This window comes from Myxocyprinus asiaticus, chromosome 30 (genome assembly GCF_019703515.2).
Source record: "Myxocyprinus asiaticus isolate MX2 ecotype Aquarium Trade chromosome 30, UBuf_Myxa_2, whole genome shotgun sequence".
Taxonomy (NCBI): Eukaryota; Metazoa; Chordata; class Actinopteri; order Cypriniformes; family Catostomidae; genus Myxocyprinus; species Myxocyprinus asiaticus.
Genome location: NC_059373.1, coordinates 10,956,904 through 10,978,462, shown reverse-complemented (window position 1 = coordinate 10,978,462; position 21,559 = coordinate 10,956,904). Strand labels below are relative to the sequence as shown.

Sequence of the window (21,559 nt, the reverse complement as noted above, 5' to 3'; positions counted from 1 at the left end):
TATGAAAAGACTGGATATATATCAGACAGCTTGTGTAGATATGCTTCACCTGGAACTCGGTAAACTTTGGCCCTTTGTTTTACTAATAGCAGCCTACACACATGCTTATGCAACCGATGTGATTCCCTCACACACACATACATGTTGAATTTAGAACATTGAAGGCTTTTCAATATTTTTGAGAAAAATACAAACTCACTCTTCAGGTGTGTTCGAAATAGCATGCTACCATACTACTCATACTGCATTGAAAAAGATTTTAGTATGCAGTATACATATTCTGCATAGTATGCAATTTTTCTGTACATATGCACTACATGGAACTGTTCTGTTTGCAGGTATTTACAGTCTACAACCAAACCTTACTAGCTTGGCTATTATTACTTCCATTACTATGCCTCTGAGAATGGTCACTTTAAATGTATTCAATATGCTATGTATTTTATTCAAGAGCATATATATATATATATATATATATGGACTTTTGGCTACTGGATTTTAAACTGCCTTGTCTCTGTGTTTAATGCCCAAATCCTGTTGTACTTTTCATTAATTATCATCTGTCGGCTCCATTTGGTTTATTGTTCTGTTTATTCATTTTCACCATTCAGATTTGCAAGACATTCCTGAAGAGACTGAGACAGCTACAGACCCCCGGGAGCAGGACATCTCACACTGTTAATATTGTTCCATTATCAAGACTGGCCTGTTTTCTGCTTTGATGGAACAGACTATGGACTCTATGAGCAAGTCCCCCTCTTAAAACATGGAAAAGTCTTATTTAGTTAATAAATATTCATTTCAGTATATACATACAGTATTTAGTTGTATCCAGTAATTTTGCTTACAGCTTCTGTGTGGCCGTTTATGACATGTTAATATTCAACATGCCTTCTCCTTGAAATCCAATCAAATGGCTTTCGACATCAACGGACCAATAAGGATATGCCAAGGCATCGTGACATTACAAAATGAAGCTGCAAATAATGGGACTTTGCACTTGATAGTGGCATAAAATGTTTTTCTTACAATTCTAGAAGTACCTAAACAAACCAAACATAACTATTTTATGATCCAGCTTGCAAGGGTACTGGGAAAAACATTCAGATATTGTATGTACTGTATGTGAGATACTTTTGCTTTGTACTGATTATACATGCTGGAGCACGCAAAACCAGGAGCTTTTGTTTTTATGGAAGTGAAATGTTCTTGTTTGTGAGAGGTCATTGTAAATGTCTCTTCCTTGTGCTTTATTTTACATTTATTTATTTTCCTTTATTTTGGAAAGATTTATCATCTTTCAAGCATGTTAAAGCAAGTTAGAAAGAAGTCATAACTTGAAAGGCTACATTGATCCTGGGACCAAATGTGCTGGCTCTCTATTAGAACAAAATGTCTATTTTGTGGAATATTTTAATAATAATGTCAAAACAGCCTTTGACATTCACCTTTTTCACAGAATTGAGGGCTCTTTTATGATAGAAATATATTGCAATTTGAAGCAATATATAGAAATATATTTGCATCTATAGCAAAGAACTTACTAAACCCAGGAAGGTTTTTTGGTTTCTCTGCCCACAATGTGCGTTTATGGGGAACACTTTGTAAATATTGGATGATTTGAAATGGATCTCATTACCAAAATTTGCCACCAGCAACTTTTGATGTGTCTTACTACAATTTTGCTCATACTTTTGTTTTGTTTAAGAATGTTTGTGCAATTACTTGACTTTGTGCCAAAGTGTGCTTGGCTGAATATTGCTGAGAAATATGCTTTTACTTTTGTCAATTCAACATTTCAGGAAGGAGCATCGTAGAAATTATTGTAGAACAATATTCTTCATGTTTTAAAGGAACTAGAAAAAAAAAAAACATAGGATTTATCTAAGTCACATCAAAATGTTAGTATGGAAAATGACAAGAGACATTGTTAAAATGTTTATACAATGTTTCACATATTGAGGTAAATCTAGAATATGAGTTATGAGATAAAGAATTAAAACTGTTGATATACAACAGGTTTGGCTGGTTTTTCTATCATTTGTACTTGATTAAATTAAAGTGAAATTTTTTATCAGAGGAACATTTTGAAGTTGAAGTGCATGCAAAATGTCAAAAATTTCAAAGTTCATTCTAATAGCTTTAATATTTTTCTGCATGCTAAATGTTTAGATGCATTATGTCATAAGGGAAAACAGGATAAAGAAACAGTTTATTTCACAATTCTGACTTTAATTCTGTTGTGACTTTAATACCCATAATTGTTCATTTTTTGCATCATATTTATGTGTTTTATATTGCTAGAAATAAAGTCACAATTGTGAGACAGAGTCAGAAATAACTACAACCCCAATTCCAATAAAGTTGGGACAATATGGAAAATGCTAATTAAAAAAAAAAAAAAGGAGTGATTTGTAAATTCTATTCACCCTGTGCTATCTTGAAAACACTACAACATGTGATTTAATGTTTGTTTTGTTTTTGTTTTTTTGTTTACAGATATATATATATACATATATATATATATATATATATATATACATATATATATACATATATATACACTTATTTCAAATCAGATGATTCCAACCGGCTCCAAAAAGTTGAGAAAAGGCAATTTAGGACTAATAACACTCTGACGAGTAGAAATAACAAGGTGATGTGAAACAGGAGATGTTAAACAGGTGTGGCAATCATGTTACAGTATATAATCAGCCTCCAGAAAAAAGCCTAGTCCTTCATGAGCAAGGATGAGTCGGGGCTCGCCAATTTGCCAAAAGATGCTTAAGCAAATAATCCAGCACTTTGAGAACAATGTTCCCCAAAGACATATTGGAAGGACTTTGGGCATTTCACCTTCTACAGTGCACAATACAGTTAAAAGGTTTAAAAGAATCCAGTAAAACCTCAGTGCATAAAAGAGCAAGGCTAAAAACCACTTCTGAATGCGCCTGATCTCCGATTCCTCAGACGTCACTGTCTTAAAAACCATCATGCATCTGTAATAGGCATCAAGGCATGGGCTTGGAAATACTTCTGCAAACCTTTGTCAGTCAACACCACTCGCCTCTGCATCCACAGATGCAATTTAAGGCTTTACTATGCAAAGCAGAAGCCATACATCAACACTGTCCAGAAGCATCGCTGACTTCTCTGGGCTGGGTCTGAGATGGAAAGTAGAACAGTGGAATAGTGTTTTCAGTCCACATTTCAAATAGTTTAGCAAATTGATCACCTAAGCTGTTATCAGCGTCAGGTCTAAAAGCCAGTGTCTGTCATGGAATAGGTGTTTCAGTGCCCATGGCATGGGTAATTTGTACATCTGTGAGGGCAATATTGATGCATAAAGATACAGTATGTACAAATTTTGGAGCAACATGTGCTGCCATCCAGACGCTGTCTTGTCCAGAGATGCCCCTGTATTTTCCAGCAGGACAACGCCAAACCATAAACCATACTGCCCAGTTTACAAGTGCATGGCTGTGTAAGCAGAGACTGCAGGTGCTAGATTGGCCTCACTGCAGTTCTGACCTGTCTCCAAAGTAAGAATGTGTGGTGCATTATGAAGTGCAAAATTTGGCAACAAAGGCCCTGTAGACCTGCATAATGGATGAATGGGGGAAAATTCTGTTTGCTAAGCGTAACAAACTTTTTTCATTGCCCAAACGTTTAATAAGTGTTATCAGAATAAATGATGATTTCACAAAGTGGTAAACACTTGACTGACCAAACTTTTTGGATCATGTTGCAATAATCTGACTTGAAATGAGTGTATATTACAAAATAAATAAATACATTCACAAGGTAAAACATCAAATCCGTTGTTGCAGTGCTTTCACTGTCCCAACTATTTTGGAATTGGGGTTGTAGCTACCATAAATGTTGTGCTTATATGTGGGATTTATATAAATATTATACAGTATATAAAAATTCTACTAAAGTTTTACATTTAAATGCATTCATGTATTTATGAATCCAAAATCTGTTTGATATTCAGATCTTTCTCCCAGGCCAACAACTAATCCATAAGACAATGTCAGCCGGACACACACACACACACACATATTTACTACCTTATCCATCACTTCACTGTCTTAAAGCAAAGAGAGTGAATAGGAGTGAACTGACTTTTACCAAAGTAAATGTGTAATACATTCTAATATATTATTTTGAATCTTCCATTTATCAGAAACTATTGGTTAACTGTCTTAAGTACATGCAAGTGCATTTAAAGCACAACATTTACCTTTAATTAGAAGTGTTTACTGCTGATTAATATTAGATGAATAAAGTAGATTTCCATTTTTGTATTGTGTAAATCATTCTTGTACCAATCTGAATACCATGTATGATAATAGATATGTACATCTAAAGACAAATACATTTTATATACTTTCTTTGTTCTTAAATTATGAGTTTTAACCTTACCCTGGCCCCTAGACTGAAAATAGACTGGTCACTTATAACCTGACACCAACCATTGTCAGTTGTCATCAGCAAGCGCTGAACGGAACTCACAATTACACAATTACAGCACTAAGGTATTCTTTACACTCTGAATACACAAGTATAGTAATTGTTACTGCTTTTACACAATTGTTAGATTAGCTGTGGTATGGTAATACAGATCACAAATGGGTGACATCTGACGATCCACTGACCCTGTATTAAACCTACATATATGGGTGATATGAGTCTGAATCTAGCTCACAATATTTCCTTATCCCTCCCTCCCCTTTTCAAAGGCTCTATGAATAAATTGAGAGATCAATCCTTTAGATGTCAAAGTGTATAGGATGCAGCATACCAAGAGGCCTGGTGGCAGACACAGAGTGTGGTTCCCCAATGCCTTAGTTAAGGATAGCACAGTGTTTCACATTAGGCAAAAAAACAACAACTGTAAAGCGATCATTGTGGCAACTGACGGGCTGTAAAGGGAACGGTGCAGCTGGGGATGCTAGTAATGTAACGAAACACACACACACACACAGAGACACCTGTGCCTATCACAAACATAGAGGCTTTGTCTTATTATAGCCAGAGCCAAAATGTGTCCATTGCTGTCCATTCTTTTTTGTGCCTCCTTTGTCATTCCTACTCTATTTTTCTGCACATTCTTTCACAATAGATTTCACAGGACCATTCTGAGGTAATGAGAGGTAATAAGAAACAAAGAGTAAATTAATAGATAAACAGACAAAACTGAGAAGATAGGTTGAAATACAATGGCAAAAGCACCTAGGAATGAATCTATACTGACTTGAAAATGTTAAACTGAATTTTACAACATAATAAGGCACAGAAAGCCAGAGTATCGATTCGGTGAAATCAACACAATGTTGCCAGATCAGAATCCACACAGTGGTTATGACTATTAGTTGAGCTACAATCAATATATGGGTGGGGCTTATTAGAAAAGGAATGGTACATGTTGTCCCCTCATATAAATGCCTTCCTACTATCCCATGCTGAGTTTGGTCTGTCCCCACTTTACACCCCTTCTCTCTCTCTCTCTCTTCTCCCGACGTTCTTCACTTGACCTGCTCCTGTTCCAAGACCACTGCTGCTCACCTTTACAAACTGCACTCAGCCACTTTCTTCATTTATTTCTCATACCGTGAGCCCTACCCACCAACACCAAGATGGAGGCCATCAAGAAGAAGATGATGATGCTGAAGCTAGATAAGGAGAACGCTCTGGACCAGGCCGAGCAGGCGGAGACCGACAGGAAAGCAGCAGAGGACAGAAGCAAACAGGTCAGACAGAAAGAACAAAGATTAACTTTTAAAAGTATAGTTCACACTGAAATTATAATTCTGTTATAATATACTCACCTTCATGTTGTTCCAAAACAATATGACTTTCTTTCTTCCTTGGAATGCAAAAGGAGACATTTGGCAGAATGTTCGCCTCAGTCACCATTCACTTTCATTGCATCTTTTGTCCATACAGTAAAAGTGAATGGAGACTGAGGCTAACACTCTCCCTTGCATCTCCTTTTGTGTTCCATGGAGGAAACAAAATCATTTATGACAGTTTGGAACAACACAGAATTTTCATTTTTTGCGTAAACTACACATTTCAGATTAGTTACAATTGATCTTGACTAAGTGGTATAAATTAGAGGTCTTGATTGAGTGCAGATGTTTACAGAGAGTTGAAGGTCTTTTGGAATATATAGGATATTTATAGCAAGGGAGGGAGGATCAGGTGTAAGAGTTTTAAAAATGACCCTTATTGTTATACCAATAATCTGAATATCGATTAATGTCAATGGTGGTTATGGCCCTGTAGCCCTATCTTCGGTGGACATTTCAAAAAGAACACACTGTAGACAGAAACAATATTGGAGGCAGCATAGAACCACTATTTGAAGCATCTTCTATCTAGACTTAATTGGATTAAGCTTTAAATTTCCATGTGCAATTATTACAGTTATTACAAGACATCAGGATCTGGATACGAGAGATCAGCAAAATCCACAACCCATGTCACTGAACTAAATTAAATGTGCAAAGAATATCATGCACGTGGACAAAGTTGACGACAGTCCAAAGACCCCCTGAAAAAATAACTTCCACTGTCCGGGCATGATATGAGAAGTCTTAGATACTGATGCCCCAAAACCTAAGGAGTGGTTTGAAGTCTGTGATCTGCCCCTTTAGGAATGCAAGAAGGATAAGAAGAGTCTAAGCAGGAGATGGAGAAGGAAGATGTGGTCAGGGCTAAAGATGTGTGAAAGGTTAGGGTAGCACTTCTGAGGGTATTTATGCTAACATATGGTCAAAGTAGAGCTTTGTTAAGCCATGTATTTTAGCAGACCACCAGGAGAAGATTATTTAAGGAGGCAAAAACACTGGATAGGGGTGCTTAGTGATGGCAGGGGCAAAAGTAATAAGTGGATGCCATACTAGAGTGGATGATTTCACAGTGCTAATATGTCACTCTTCTATTCTATCCCCTCCCACCCCTTGTCTTCCATTCTCATGTTTCTTTCTTTCTTTCTTTCTTTCTTTCTTCTAGCATGAGGATGAGCTGATTCAAATGCAGAAGAAACTGAAGGGAACTGAGGATGAGTTGGATAAATACTCAGAGGCCCTGAAGGACGCCCAGGAGAAACTGGAGATATCCGAGAAGAAAGCTGCGGATGTGAGTTATAGCCAATCACAAAGCACCAAACTCAAACGCACATTCAAAAATGCAGCATCCCAAACTTTATCCCTGGATTCCTGTTGGCTCCGCCCCTTCATTTCTCTCATTCTCTCCATTCAGTCCTCCGCAGCTGACTCTACCACTAATCCTTTTTTTGACGATGATGTCAACTAGACAGACTCCAGCTTATATTATCCCAGCAGAGAGACTATCCGTTAAATGTCATCTAATTCTTTCAGTCATCTAATATGCCTGTCCAATTTTGAGAGTACAGGACCATTTTAGGCTTAAAATTTGTCAAAATGTTCAGTCCCCTTTAGGTGTTGGTTATCCTACCTAAATAATAGCACACTGTCCACCAGTGGTCTTCTAAACAGTGTTTTACCACAACAAACCCATAACTCACACAGAAGTAATGAAAAGCGTAGGTGATATTGTGCAAATACTTGTGACTTCTGGCATTAGGGAGAAAATTACCATGACACAGCTGATTTAGCAACATGGTTGTAAATCAGTGTTTGTGAGAGGAACACAATGAACATAGCAACTAAATACAATCAACCCACTAGCAACATCATGTCTGGAGTGTATTTGAATACTCACCCTTATTGTTCAGATTTTTGACCGCATCGAACTATATTTAACGACTCCTTTTTGACTAGTCAAAAAACTCAGTACTTGTGACTTACAGGCTTGGAACTATGCTAAAGTTCTTGTCTATGTTGAGTAAACACATCAGTAATTATTTAACTTCAATGAATTTAACAAAGACAAAGACAAGTCATTGTTAATTGCCATTGTGTAATTTGACACCCTCTATGACAGCTAAACTAAGGGATCATGGTCAACCCTGTTACACCAACTGTCTTACATTGTCCCATTGTTCTGGGCACCGGATGTAGCAGGCACACCTGTTGTCATTAAGGTTGGCCTTCATAAGATGTTACTCTTCGACTGAATACCAGATGCTTTGAAAGGAAAGAGCTAGATAGATGGATAGAGACATACAGTAGGCTACAGTAGTGTTTTTTTATATATATATATACAGTATATATACATGACTTCATACTGATTGAATTGTATTTATCGAGCCTGATCTTATGTAAATTACGTGGCTGTGGCAACATTGGATATTACGTGGATCCTTATATGTATCATGGCAATTTCAAGGTGAAATGTCCACTGAGTGGCGCTAAAAGCAAGTTAAATTTTCTCCCAAACAGATGAGTTTTTAAGGTTAATCCTCTTGAGTTTTAAATGAACAAAGCCTACCTCCCTACCCTACACCTTAAACCTAATAGATAGTATCAGAAAAAGCGTATGTGCGATGAAAAACAAAGGAGGTTATTAAGGTTAATGCTCTATCGAGTTTTAAATCAGCAAAATCTACCTCCCTACCCTAAACCTTCAATTTAAACCTAACTGAAAATGTTATAAAAGCAAATGTGAGATGAAAAGCACAACTGCTGAAGCAACCATGTCATTTTGTGGTGCTTCTTTGACACTTTTGGGCCCTGTGTCGATTTACGTTCTTTAAGACTTGTACCCCGGTTCTTTGCATCGCAAGTGCAACGCTCTGTCAGTTGAGCTACAGCTCAATTTGGTCACACTCGAACAAGCTTGTTGTGCCAGGCGACCGATTTCCTACATACTGTAGCTGTGCTAGTTCATGTCTCTCGCATCACTCTGCAGTCATTTATCTTTTTGAATTTAATGTTCATTTATTTATCACAGAATTTGGCAAGTACCCATGAGCAGGATAATGTACATTCAGCCGGTCGATATGACAAAAAACATTTGTGGTGATACAAGAACCCTTCGCTTTGTGTCTGGGTGCTGATCACCTTGTCTGGCTTTAATTTTCAGTAGTGACCATCTGACTGTACATTACCACGTACTGTATCTATAGTCTGGAAGAAAAAAAACTGCTTTTTCTCCCAATTTGGAATGTCCAATTCCCATTGTGCTTTTTTGAAGTCCTCGTGGTCACATAGTGATTCGCCTCAGTCTGGGTGGCGGAGGACGAATCCCAGCTGCCTCCGCGTCTGAGATCGTCAACCCGCGCATCTTATCACGTGGCTCGTTGAGCGTGTTGCCACGGAGACATAATGGCGGCAACCACGCTCAACTCACCACGCGCCCCACCAAGAACGAACCACATTATAGCGATCACGAGGAGGTTACCCGATGTGACTCTACCCTCCCTAGTAATCGGGCCAATTTGGTTGCTTAGGAGACCTGGCTGGAGTCACTCAGCATGCCCTGGGATTTGAACTAGTGAACTCCAGGGGTGGTAGCCAGTGTGTTTACCACTGAGCTACCCAGGCCCCAAAAAACTGCTTTTTTAAGTTCATTACAAAACCCTGAGAAAGAGAAAAAAACTTGCATTATTCATGTCAGTACCAAAGGGAGACAAGCTGTAAAATAACTTCAACTTCTATGGACTTGTATAACTTGTATAATGTAAGTTGAGGAGGATTTTCTTTTGTCTTCAATCTGGCAACCCCTAATCAGACAGCCAGCATGAGCAGAACAGTGGGTGAGAGTGGGTTGCCTCCATTACAGCTGTCGCTTCAAAATCTATTTCCATCCCAGCCTTGAATCAAAACCTCACCATCGAGCTATCACATACCTTGCTACCCCGCACAGGTTTTAAAAATGGAGTTTAGCAACATACCAGGCTGGTTTTGATGATAATTTAGAGCTCAGTCCAATTATCCACTCATCATCATGCAGTGTAATTTTGACAGACAGGCCCTCCCAGTGCAGCAATCTGTTTTGAATGCAGGGGCGGATCCTTTAAATAGAGCTCTGAGAAACTGGCCTAACAGTGCTGCTATGGTGTCCAGCACATTTATGGTGTAAATGTGAGCGGTTAAAGGGATAGTTTGCCCAAAAATGAAAATTCTGTCATGATTCACTCACGCTCATGTTTTTCAAAACCTGTATGATTTTCTTTCTTCCATGGAACACAAAAAAGGCAGAATGTTAGCCTCAGTTACCACTGAAGTTCATTGCAGCTTCTTTCCTTCTAAAATATTTAAATGCCTGTTTCAATATGTCTACAGCTGCCGTGTGGGTGGGTGGGTAAGTCTTTCCGTGTTGGTCCAAGTGAGAGCATGTATATGTGAGTCCGTCTTGGAGGTCAAAATGTCAAACCAAGCACCTTATCACCTATAACCTATAATGTAAATGAGCCATTAGATGCATAACAAGCTGCTATTTCCAACCACCTCAGATGAACACATACACATATAGAATCTCTGTTCCCAGCAAGTGTAAAAATATTTTAGTACACAGACATGTAAAAGTATTACTTTTGTATCATAATGTAAGTGCTGTACATAGCAACTGGAAGGCCTTTTGTGAAAGCTGAATTGTAGACAAGCTTGAGGCAGGGTTGTCACTTAAAGGAATAGTTCACCCAAAAATGAAAGTTCTCTCATCATATACTCACCCTTATACCATCCCAGATGTGTGACTTTCTTTCATCTGCTGAACTCAAATGAAGATTTTTAGAAGAATTTCTCAGCTCTTTTGGTCCTCACAATGCAAGTGAATGGGTGCCAATATTTTTAAATTCCAAATATCACATTAGTCAGCATAAACGTAATCCATAAGACTCCAATGGTTAAATCAATGTCTTCAGAAGTGAGATGATAGGTGTGGGGGATCACTTTCACATTCTTCTTATGTTTTTGGTGATTCACATTCTTCTTGCATACTGCCCCCCTACTGGGCAGAGAGAAGAATTTCTTGCAAAAAAGGACTTAAATGAAGATATGGATTAAAACACTGGAGTCGTATGGATTACTTTTATGATGCCTTAATGTGCTTTTTGGAGCAGTAACATTTTAGCACCCATTCACTTGCATTGTATGGACCTACAGAGCTGAAATATTCTTCTAAAAATTATAATTTTTGTTCCACAGAAGAAAGAAAGTCTTACAATTCTGGGATGGCAAGAGAGTGATTAAATGATGAGAGAATTTTCATTTTTGGGAGAACTATCCCTTTAAATTCCAATTTATTTAATGCTTTTGATAAGTCCCCTTAGCTGGGCAAGTCATCATTTTTATTTGTATAGCGCATCCTTTCAAAGCAGTTTTTCCCAACTTTTCCTCACGTGAGCAAACCAAAGACGAATGCGGCAAGGAACAAAAAATCTGTAAGTGTTAGATGTTAAATAGTGGAGGGAAACCTCCATAAGATGTATGGTTATTGAAGAAAAAGAAAAAAAGGTTCAACTGGGGGAGCCAGTTCCCCTCTGGCTATACAGCATGAATGTAATACCAACATTAGTTATCTACAAAGTATTATGTGTAATACAAGCCATGTTTTAATTAAGTAGATTAACCTCTTATTCTCTGCAGGATTTTTGGGCTGCTCAAATTTAAAAGCTCCCTGTTCACACTGGACTAATTTCATACAAATGTTGTCATTTTACAGATAACCCTCTATATTTTAAGAAATGATTGCAATGATTAATAAATAACACTGTTTGTGTTTACAATATTATGTTAAAAGTCTTATTTTATTCCAGAGGTTAATTGATGCAACTTTTTTGGTAGGCAATGTTAAGAACTTAAGGGTGTTGATTGAACTAATGACTGGGTGTCTTTGAAGGGCTGCAGTCAAGTAACAATCATGACAGATCACCATACAGTATTGGTTATAATCAAATCTATACTCAATAGTTAGACCTGAACAAACCCTTAACCCTACAAATTAAACAAGTGTGAAACTTGTCCAGTAGTGTCACGGGCATGAACGATACCTCTATATGATAACTCATGTGGCTTGTTGGAGACCTTTGCTAGGCAATAGAACTTACAATTTTTCCCTGGAAGACTATAAAATAGGAGAAAAAAAACAAAAACAAAAAAATATTTACATTAAAATTTAAATAATAATAATACAAAATATAAAACAATAATATTTAATTTAAATAAAAAATGAAATAGAGTAACATTAAGATTAGTAAGGGAGCTGATCCATAAGAGATATACAGTAAGGGTACATAAAGTATATACAGTATGTACTAATATATATATATATATATATATATATATATATATATACACACACACACACACACACACACACACAGGCGGCCAAAAGTTTGGAATAATGTACAGATTTTGCTCTTATGGAAAGAAATTGGTACTTTGTGGCATTCAACTGATCACAATGTATAGTCAGGACATTAATAACATGAAAAACTACTATTACAATTTGGAAAAAAATTCAAAACTTCTTAAATTACTTCAAAGAGTTCTCATCAAAAATCCTCCATGTGCAACAATGACAGCTTTGCAGATCCTTGACATTCCAGCTGTCATTTTTTCCAGATACTCAGGTGACATTTCACCCCACACTTCCTGTAGCACTTCCTGTCTTGTCAGGCACTTCTTACACACCTTACACTCTAGCTGATCCCACAAAAGCTCAATGGGGTTAAGATCCATAACACTCTTTTCCAATTATCTGCTGTCCAATGTCTGTGTTTCTTTGCCCACTTTAACCTTTTCTTTTTGTTTTTCTGTTTCAAAAGTGGCTTTTTCTTTGCAATTCTTCCCATAAGGCCTGCATCCCTGAGTCTTCTCTTTACTGTTGTACATGAAACTGGTGTTGAGCGGGTAGAATTCAATGAAACTGTCAGCAGAGGACACATGAGGCATCTATTTCTCAAACTAGAGACTCTGATGTACTTATCCTCTTGTTGAGTTGTACATCTGTCCTTCCACATCTCTTTCTGTCCTTGTTAGAGCCAGTTGTCCTTTGTCTTTGAAGACTGTAGTGTACACCTTTGCATGAAATCTTCAGGTTTTTTTTTGGCAATTTCAAGCATTGTATAGCCTTCATTCCTCAAAACAATGAATGACAGACGAGTTTCAACAGAAAGCTGTTTCTTTTTTGCCATTTTTGACCTAATATTGACCTTAAGACATGCCAGTCTATTGCATACTGTGGCAACTCAAAAACAAACACAAAGACAATGTTATGCTTCATTTAACGAACCAAATATCTTTCAACTGTGTTTGATATAATGGCAAGTGATTTTCTAGTACCAAATGAGCAATTTAGCATGATTACTCAAGGATAAGGTGTTGGAGTGATGGCTGCTGGAAATGGTGCCTGTCCAGATTTGATCAAAAATGACTTTTTTCAAATAGTGATGGTGCTGTTTTTTACATCAGTAATGTCCTGACTATACTCTGTGATCAGCTGAATGACACTTTAGTGGATTAAAGTACCAATTTCCTTCTGAAACAGCTAAATCTGTACATTATTCCAAACTTTTGGCAGCCAGTATATATATATATACAAAACACCTTTTAGCTAACAAAGTATATTACATGACTTTAGCAGTGGAATTCCTCCACAACTGATTATCACTAATGCAGTGACAGTGAGGAAAGAGCCATCGAGATCTTTTGGCGTTTTGGCGCCATCGCCTGGTAAGATAGTGGTAGGATATGATAAGCGGGTCCTACAAAGTTGCATGGGGGGTGGGCAGCAGGAAGGGAGAGACAGGAAATGATAATACATGATTTTGCAGTGGTCATCTACAGCAGAATGATTCAGGATTGGTCAACATTCCTGTACCTCTAATATTCTATTGGGGCACAACAGATAAAGGGCCAGTTCACCCAAAATGAAAATTCTGTCATTTACTCACCCAAATGTTTTTTTTTTTTTTTTTTTAAACCCCTATGACTTTCTTCTGTGAAACATAAATGGAGCTCTTAGGCAGAGTGTTAGCCTAAGTCACTGTTTTTTTTTTCTTTCTTTTCATACAATGAAAGTGAAAGGAGGCTAACATCTTTTAAGTCATATGGGTTCAGAACAACATGGGAGTGAGTAAATAATGACAGAATTTTCATTTTAGGTGAACTACCCCTTTCAGGTCATTTAGTATAAAAATTTATTACATAGGAACCACAAAATAAACATAAAAACCATACCCTTGGGCCTACTTTTAATTGTGTTCAGCACCGTGTAAGAATGCCAGCAAGATTGCATTCTAAACCACAGAAGAAAAAAACAGGGAGCTGTACTATTATAATCTTGTTTGGTTTTGCCCAGGCCTGTGAATTCAGCTTGTTCACTGGATTCTTTCTTTATAACATGATGTATGATGTAATCCTGTGGGTAAACTCTATAAAGCAATCTCAAAACAGTCTGAATACTTCATTTACCCAAACGATAAAATTACTCAGTATTATAATCTCTCATCTTCATAAAGTACTCCTTGTAGAAAGTGAATTAAATCATTCTTATGAGCTGTTGTAACACCACTCAGACAAAATAGATAATCTTTTCCATGGGAGATCCACACAGACAAGCCAGTGATGAATTGGTTAATGTCATCACTTGCGTAGTGGCTCCAGCAAGGTCTTTCTGCAACTGACACATGAAAATATAGATTGTAGTTTTTGCCATTATTCAGATTGCACTGAGGCATGCCGCCCTATAACAATAAATGAATCAGGGTTTGTTTACTCAAGAGCCCTGTCACCTGAATTATGACATCATAAATGGGATTTGTAAATGTGTTTAACTTCGGATCTTGTGATTTAATACATGTCTTTTAGAAAGGCAACAAACAACATCATTTGGTTGATAATTAAGAGGCAACTGAAACTAAAAACCAAGATTTCTTCCGAGTGTTCTAACATGTCTCATCATTTCACTGTATTATGCAAGAGAGACTGGGATTATATTTCAATGGTCGGGTTTATAGAGTTTATTATAATACACATAACAAAAACTACTGGATTTGCGGCACATCTCTAGTTTTAGATAACCCAAACATGACTTAAGGAATATTTAGGTTTCAATACAAGTTAAGCTCAATCGACAGCATTTGTGGCATAATGCTGATTACCACAAAAATTTAATTTTTACTAGTCCCTCCTTTTCTTAAAAAATAAATAAATAAAAAAGCAAAAATCTGGCAAATAGCTTGGCACTTACAATGGAAGTGAATGGGGCCAATCCATATGTGTTAAAATACTCACTGTTTCAAAAGTATATCCAAAAGACCTAAACAATATGCATGTTAACGTGACATTTTCTGTGTAAAGTTATATCCAATTTTACAACTTCGTTGCCATGATGATGTAACATTGATGACAAATAACAAGAAATTCATTCGCCTAGAAAAGTAGTCCGCCCCAAAAACAACTATTTAAACAACTTAACAGCTCAAATAATATGTAACGGTAGCCAGCTGGTACGTGATAGCTGTGCAGTGTGTAAATCCGAATCTCCTGGCCTTAAAGGAATATTCCGGATTCAATACAAGTTAAGCACAATCGACAGCATTTATGGCATAATGCTTTATGTCTTCTGGCTATACTTTTGAAACATTGAGTATATAACCCAACTCTCTGTTCCCACCTCTCTCTGTCAGTGGATCACCAGCTTTCTGACAGATAGGCAGCAGTTAGTGAGACTGGGGAAAATAACTTCCAGCACCTATACGACCAGCACTGGTGCCCCCCAGGGATGTGTGCTCTCCCCACTACTCTTCTCCCTGTACACAAATGACTGCACTGCCAAGGACCCCTCTGTCAAGCTCCTGAAGTTTGCAGACGACACAACTGTCATTGGCCTCATCCAGGAAAAGTCTGCATACAAAAGGGAGGTTAAACAGCTGTCTGTCTTGTGCAGTTAAAACAACCTTGAGCTGAACACACTCACAACAGTGGAGATGATTATGGACTTTAGGAGGAACACCCCAACACTGACCCCTCACCATTCTAAACAGCACTGTGGCAGTAGTGGAGTCATTCAGGTTCCTGGGCACTACCATCTCACAGGACCTGAAGTGAGAGACCCACATTAACTCCATTGTGAAAAAGGCCCAGCAGAGGTTGTACTTCCTTCGCCAGTTGAGGAAGTTCAACCTGCCACAGGCGCTGCTGATACAGTTGTACTCAGAAGTCTTTGAGTCTGTCCTCTGCACTTGAGTAACTGTTTGGTTTGGTTCAGCTACAAAATCAGATATTAGAAGACTACAAAGGACAGTTCGGACTGCTGAGCAGATTATTGGTTGCCCCCTACCCCCCCTTCAAGGACTGTACACTTCCAGAGCGAGGAAAAGGACTGGAAAAATCACTATGGACCCCACTCACCCAGCCCACTACTTTTTTGAACTGTTGCCTTCTGGCCGACACTTCAGAGTTCTGAGCACCAGAACCATCAGGAACAGTTTTTTCCATCAGGCTATCCATCTCATGAACAGTTAAAACTGCCCTATTGAGCAATAATTATGTACAATACACATCTTAGTCTATTTATATTTATCCATTTATTCTACCTCTTCTGCCATTACATTCCCTTGCACTATCTGTATATAACAGATTTGGATTTGTACATGTATATATCCCTGTATATACATATATTTTTGTCTTATTGTGTATTTCTATATATACTTGCATTTTTATTATTATTATTTTTTTTTATTATTATTATCTCTGTCTTGTTGTTGTATTGTTTGTGCACTAGAAGCTTCTGTCACCAAGACAAATTCCTTGTATGTGTAAGCAAACTTGGCAATAAAGCTCATTCTGATTCTCATTTTAACATTCAAAAATGGGCCCATTCACTCCTATAGTAAGTGCCTCACTGGAACCAAGATTTTTGCTTTTTTAAAAGAAAAGGAGGGATGAGTCAAAATGAATTTTTGTGGTAATCAATATTATGCCACAAATGCTGTCGATTGAGCTTAACTTGAATTGAACCCAGAATATTCTTTTAAGAGACGCAATAGCGACTGAGGCTAGAGCCATGGCCTCCTTGCTAGCACGTCTGACTCCCATGCTGGGGATCACTGGGTCGAATCCAGCTCGGGGTGGGTCGAATAGGACCGGTAACACTGGTGCCATGACCTGGATGGGAGTGAGGCTTAAGGGGGTGAGTGTAATGGTAGCCAGCTGTTACGTGATAGATTTGCAGTGTGTAAACCTCACTCTCCAGGCCTTAAGAGACGCAACAGAGGCTAGAGGCCATGGCTTTTCTGGCCTCCTCGCTAGCACGTCTGACCTTCATGCCGAGGATCACTGAGTCGAATCCAGCTCGGGGTGGGTCGATTAGGACCGGTAACACTGGTGCCATGACCCGGATGGGAGTGAGGTTTAGGGGGGTGAGTATAATGGTAGCCAGCTGGTACGTGATAGATTTGCAGTGTGTAAACCTCACTCTCCAGGCCTTAAGAGACGTGCTAGAGGCCATGGCTTTTCTAGCCTCCTTGCTAGCACGTCTGACTCCCATGCCAGGGATCACTGGGTCGAATCCAGCTCGGAGTGGGTCGAATAGGACCGGTAACACTGGTGCCATGACCCGGATAGGAGTGAGGTTTAGGGGGGTGAGTGTAATGGTAGCCAGCTGGCTCGTGATAGATTTGCAGTGTGTAAACCTCACTCTCCAGGCCTTAAGATATGCAACACAGGCTAGAGGCCATGGCTTTTCTAGCCTCCTTGCTAGCACATCTGACTCCCATCCTGGGGATCACTGGGTCGAATCCAGCTCGGGGTGGGACAAGTAGGACCGGTAACACTGGTGCCATGACCCGAATGGGAGTGAGGTTTAGGGGGGTGAGTGTAATGGTAGCCAGCTGGTACGTGATAGATTTGCAGTGTGTAAACCTCACTCTCCAGGCCTTAAGAGATGCAACACAGGCTAGAGGTCATGGCTTTTCTAGCCTCCTTGTTAGCCCGTCCGACTCCCATGCTCCCATTAGGACCAGTGACAAATACAAAAATTTGATGAGTTAATGTAAGTGCTTTTATAAAAGTATCAACTTCACATTTCTCAATTTAAACCTCCATAAATTGGCCCCATTCACTTCCATTGTAAGTGCCTTAGTGTGACCTCGATTTTTGCTTTAAAAAAAAAAAAAATACAAATAAAAAGTAGGGATGGGTTGAAATAAATTGTGGTAATCAATATTAAGCCTCAAATGCTGTAATTTGAGATTAATTTGTTTTGAACCCAGAATATTGCTTTAATTAAAAAAGAATGCCGTTTTAGGTAATGTCTAATGTAATTGTTCATTATAGTTATACTGTATGTCTTTATGATAAAGCACAATAGATGCACATTTGTCAAATGAGCAATATTATTCTGTAACATCCTCTGACTAATAAATACAACAACAAAAAAGTTAACAGCCTAACCAGAACTGAGCTTAGTGAAGACAGAGCCCAGTTTTTTTTTTTTCCTGATCAGAGCTGTCTCTACCAAAACTTTATTATAAATTATTATAAATTACCTCTAAAATCTCCCAATGATCATCAGAGCCCTACACTTTCCCATGGATCTAAATTCAAGCACATTCCTGGATCAAGGAGTGGCCAGGAATGCTATAATGATTTATTTGCCCTACGTCATCTACCTGGCCAGGACACGTGTAAAACAAGGGGTGGCTCTTCCGTAAGAATTACGCAGGTCGCGCAAAAACTGCTGACCGGAGATCAACTCTGATCTCGATCGCCTCCCATCCCACTGGGACTGCACGCTGCGCCGCCTCTGATCCAGGAGCAGCGTTTCCACCTCACTCTCCGTCCACAAATCGTTGGGGACTGGGTGGGGTAATCCGGAAGTGGGCTGGGAAAAAAAAAAGAAGGAAGAGTTCAGGGTGAAGAGAAAGCAAGAAAAAGAGTCCACTACATGACATTAAAACGCATTCGTCGTTCATTTGAATGAGAAACAACCGAACGACTTTTTGCATTGGGGAAACTTTGCCACGTCCTTAACTTTCGGAGCTTCTCGTAGATATCGCGTTCCTCTTTTTTCCATCCCAAACACTATTATTTGCATTTAACACAATTTGATTGAGATACCGTTGCTCCAATCAAAAGACAAGCGTGTGCAACGTCTGATCCGCACGTTACTACCAACCACTCTCTCTGCGTTTGACTTGTTGGCGGGGCGTTGGTGCCTTGGACTTTTTTCTTCTTCTTCTTCTTCTTCCTCACGGCTCGGTCCACTACGCTGCTCGAGAGGAACCCGCTTTATTCGACCACACTACTCTTAAACTAACTCGTTAAAATGGCCGGATCCAACAGCATCGACGCGGTGAAGAGAAAAATCAAAGTTTTACAACAGCAAGCGGATGAGGCAGAAGAAAGAGCCGAGATTTTGCAGCGACAGGTCGAGGAGGAGAAGCGTGCCAGGGAGCAGGTAAGTGTGTCTCTGCGCTGCTTTATTTTCTACTTTCATGCGGCAGGAGTTACATTGTTGCGGGCCGAGCAGAGACACAATGCATCCCAGTGTGTATCACATGCATTGGTGCAGAAACACCATTGCGTTGTAGTTTCACACCACAGATTCAACGCCCTTTCTGCAATGAGAGGAATTTCAGAATGTGGGAAGCTCATTTTGGTGTCTAATAAAAGTCGAGTTTGCACTTAAAAGTGCTTGTGACAAAGATATGACCATGCCAAAGCTATAAAACAATAGTCGGGATGATTTGGTAGTGTCCTAATATCCAAGAAAAGGATGGGCCGGTGAGATAGTTATTGCACAAGCTAATGCGCGTGAGCGTATGGACGAGTCATCTTTATTGAAGCCGTACAGTATCATACGTACGCAATTTGCGCTATGCAAAACACAGCGAGATATCAGTATTTTGCTTTATGTAGCCCATGCCACTTGTGTGCTAATTTTAGAGGGTTTTATCCAATCCTCATGTCTCACACATTGCTGGAAATATGCAGCGAGGCCTAGAGGAAGTAACAAAATAGCTCTTCTTTTTTATCTTTATTGCTTCATAGAAAACATGTTATAGAACATAAACATACGAGGGGTGGGGGATACACAACAAATAAATTACGGTATCTAAAATCCTTTCTATGATAGCTTCTTATTGGAGGACATTTTTAGTAATAAAAAAAGCTCCTGCTGAATCATTCGTACCCCGCTAGTTTTTTTATTGTATTTTTATTTAATTTGATCTATAATCGATGTGTGACCTCATGTTCAAATAACGCTTTGAACGTCGTGTAGATGTTGGCACATTATCGTTCATCTGGGTCACCAGGTGCGCTTCTGGGCACTTTGAGTTGTTCGCGCGTGTCAATACAGCTGTCTATTTTTCCTTTGACAACTTTCAAGAGTTTTAATTTGAGAAGACACAAGTTTTGGGTGGATTTTTTTTCCTTGAAACCGCTTATCACTCAACTATGCCTTCCGTCTCATTGGCATTACGAGAGATGAACTCACCCCGCAGACTTTAGATTCCTCAGTCCATATTAGGAGCGAAACTCCAGTTTTTATGAGCGGTGTCGTCATATCCGGAAGCCGTGCACGAGTGCTGAAGTGGCCCATTGGTTTTTGTGTCTCAGCTGACGAGGCGCGGCAACCTGTTTTTGCGCTACAGCCCCACTGAATAAAACTCTTCGGTGGTCCCATACACTTGATATAACTGTATATAAACTAAGTAAATCTTAAATAGTCTAATAATGTGAACTTATTTCAAAATACATCTTATTTCAGTCGCTGAGTGACCAGCCTTGTTCAGATACAACCCAACCTTCACAAAAATTATCATGGTAAACATAGTTTCCGCCACAATACTATAGTTACTACAGTTATTATTACATAATAAAGCTGGTAGCTTGGCATTAGTCAATGACGTGACGTCTTGTCCAGAGCTATTAAATGATTAAAAAATGCAGTTCACACAAAACAATTACTTCAAGTCAAGTGGCTTTTATTGTCATTTCAACCATATACAGCTAGTACAGTACACAATGAAATGAAACAACGTTCCTCCAGGACCATGGTGCTACATAAAAACAACACAAACACAGAACTACATGACACTACACAACTAGAAGACCTACACATTTCTACATAAAGTGCGTGTGCAAACGTGTGCAAACAGGACAAGACGGTGCAATAATTGCTGAAACAGGACAATAGGTACAGTAAGAGAGAGTGCAGCTCCGACCAGTACACAGTTCTAGTGTGAAAGGGTCAGATAAAACAGGTAGTGCAAAAAGATATTACAATATCTTGAATACACCTCCTTTGTGATGAACGTGTTTCCAGTCTTTGAGTTTTTATAGGGATGTGCATTATAGAGTCATTTTGTAGTTGAGTACTCTTACCAACGAAAAACGAGTAATCGTTTACTTGTACGTTTAAGTCAAATTTAAAAAGAAGCGTGTGCCAGATTGGTTTCAAAATAAGCTAACTTCAACAGACTTTGTGTTTCTCTTGGACCAAATGAAATGAACAATATGCATTTATTCAATTCTTTCAATTCAGTTTCTTTACAGTTCTCAATCCATTAATGACTCGGTTGTAACTGCGAGATTTGGTGAGACATTCGGAGGGAGAGTATAATTCAGTGTTGCCTACAGCAGGCAAATGCGCAAAAGAAAATCAATTT

At 38.7% G+C, this 21,559-nt stretch overlaps 2 protein-coding genes across 9 annotated transcripts in view; both read left to right on the top strand.

Moving 5' to 3' along the window:
* Window positions 1–2,016, top strand: part of arhgef1a (Rho guanine nucleotide exchange factor (GEF) 1a) — a 66,737-nt gene extending 64,721 nt beyond the window's left edge. For all 4 annotated transcript variants that reach the window (XM_051663984.1, XM_051663983.1, XM_051663985.1 and 1 more), the window contains one exon: window positions 612–2,016. In XM_051663984.1, coding sequence (XP_051519944.1) covers window positions 612–682 — 71 coding nt within the window. In that variant the 3' untranslated portion in view covers window positions 683–2,016. The remainder of the gene's footprint in view (window positions 1–611) is intronic.
* A 3,607-nt stretch (window positions 2,017–5,623) lies between these two features.
* The window catches only part of LOC127420939 (tropomyosin alpha-3 chain-like), a 35,565-nt gene continuing 19,629 nt past the window's right edge, over window positions 5,624–21,559 (top strand). For 4 of the 5 annotated variants that reach the window (XM_051663588.1, XM_051663586.1, XM_051663587.1 and 1 more), the window contains exons 1-2: window positions 5,624–5,756; window positions 7,024–7,149. In XM_051663588.1, coding sequence (XP_051519548.1) covers window positions 5,643–5,756; window positions 7,024–7,149 — 240 coding nt within the window. In that variant the 5' untranslated portion in view covers window positions 5,624–5,642. Of the gene's footprint in view, window positions 5,757–7,023; window positions 7,150–18,656; window positions 19,345–21,559 lie in introns of those variants that run through there. The other variant, XM_051663590.1, reaches the window with a different exon arrangement.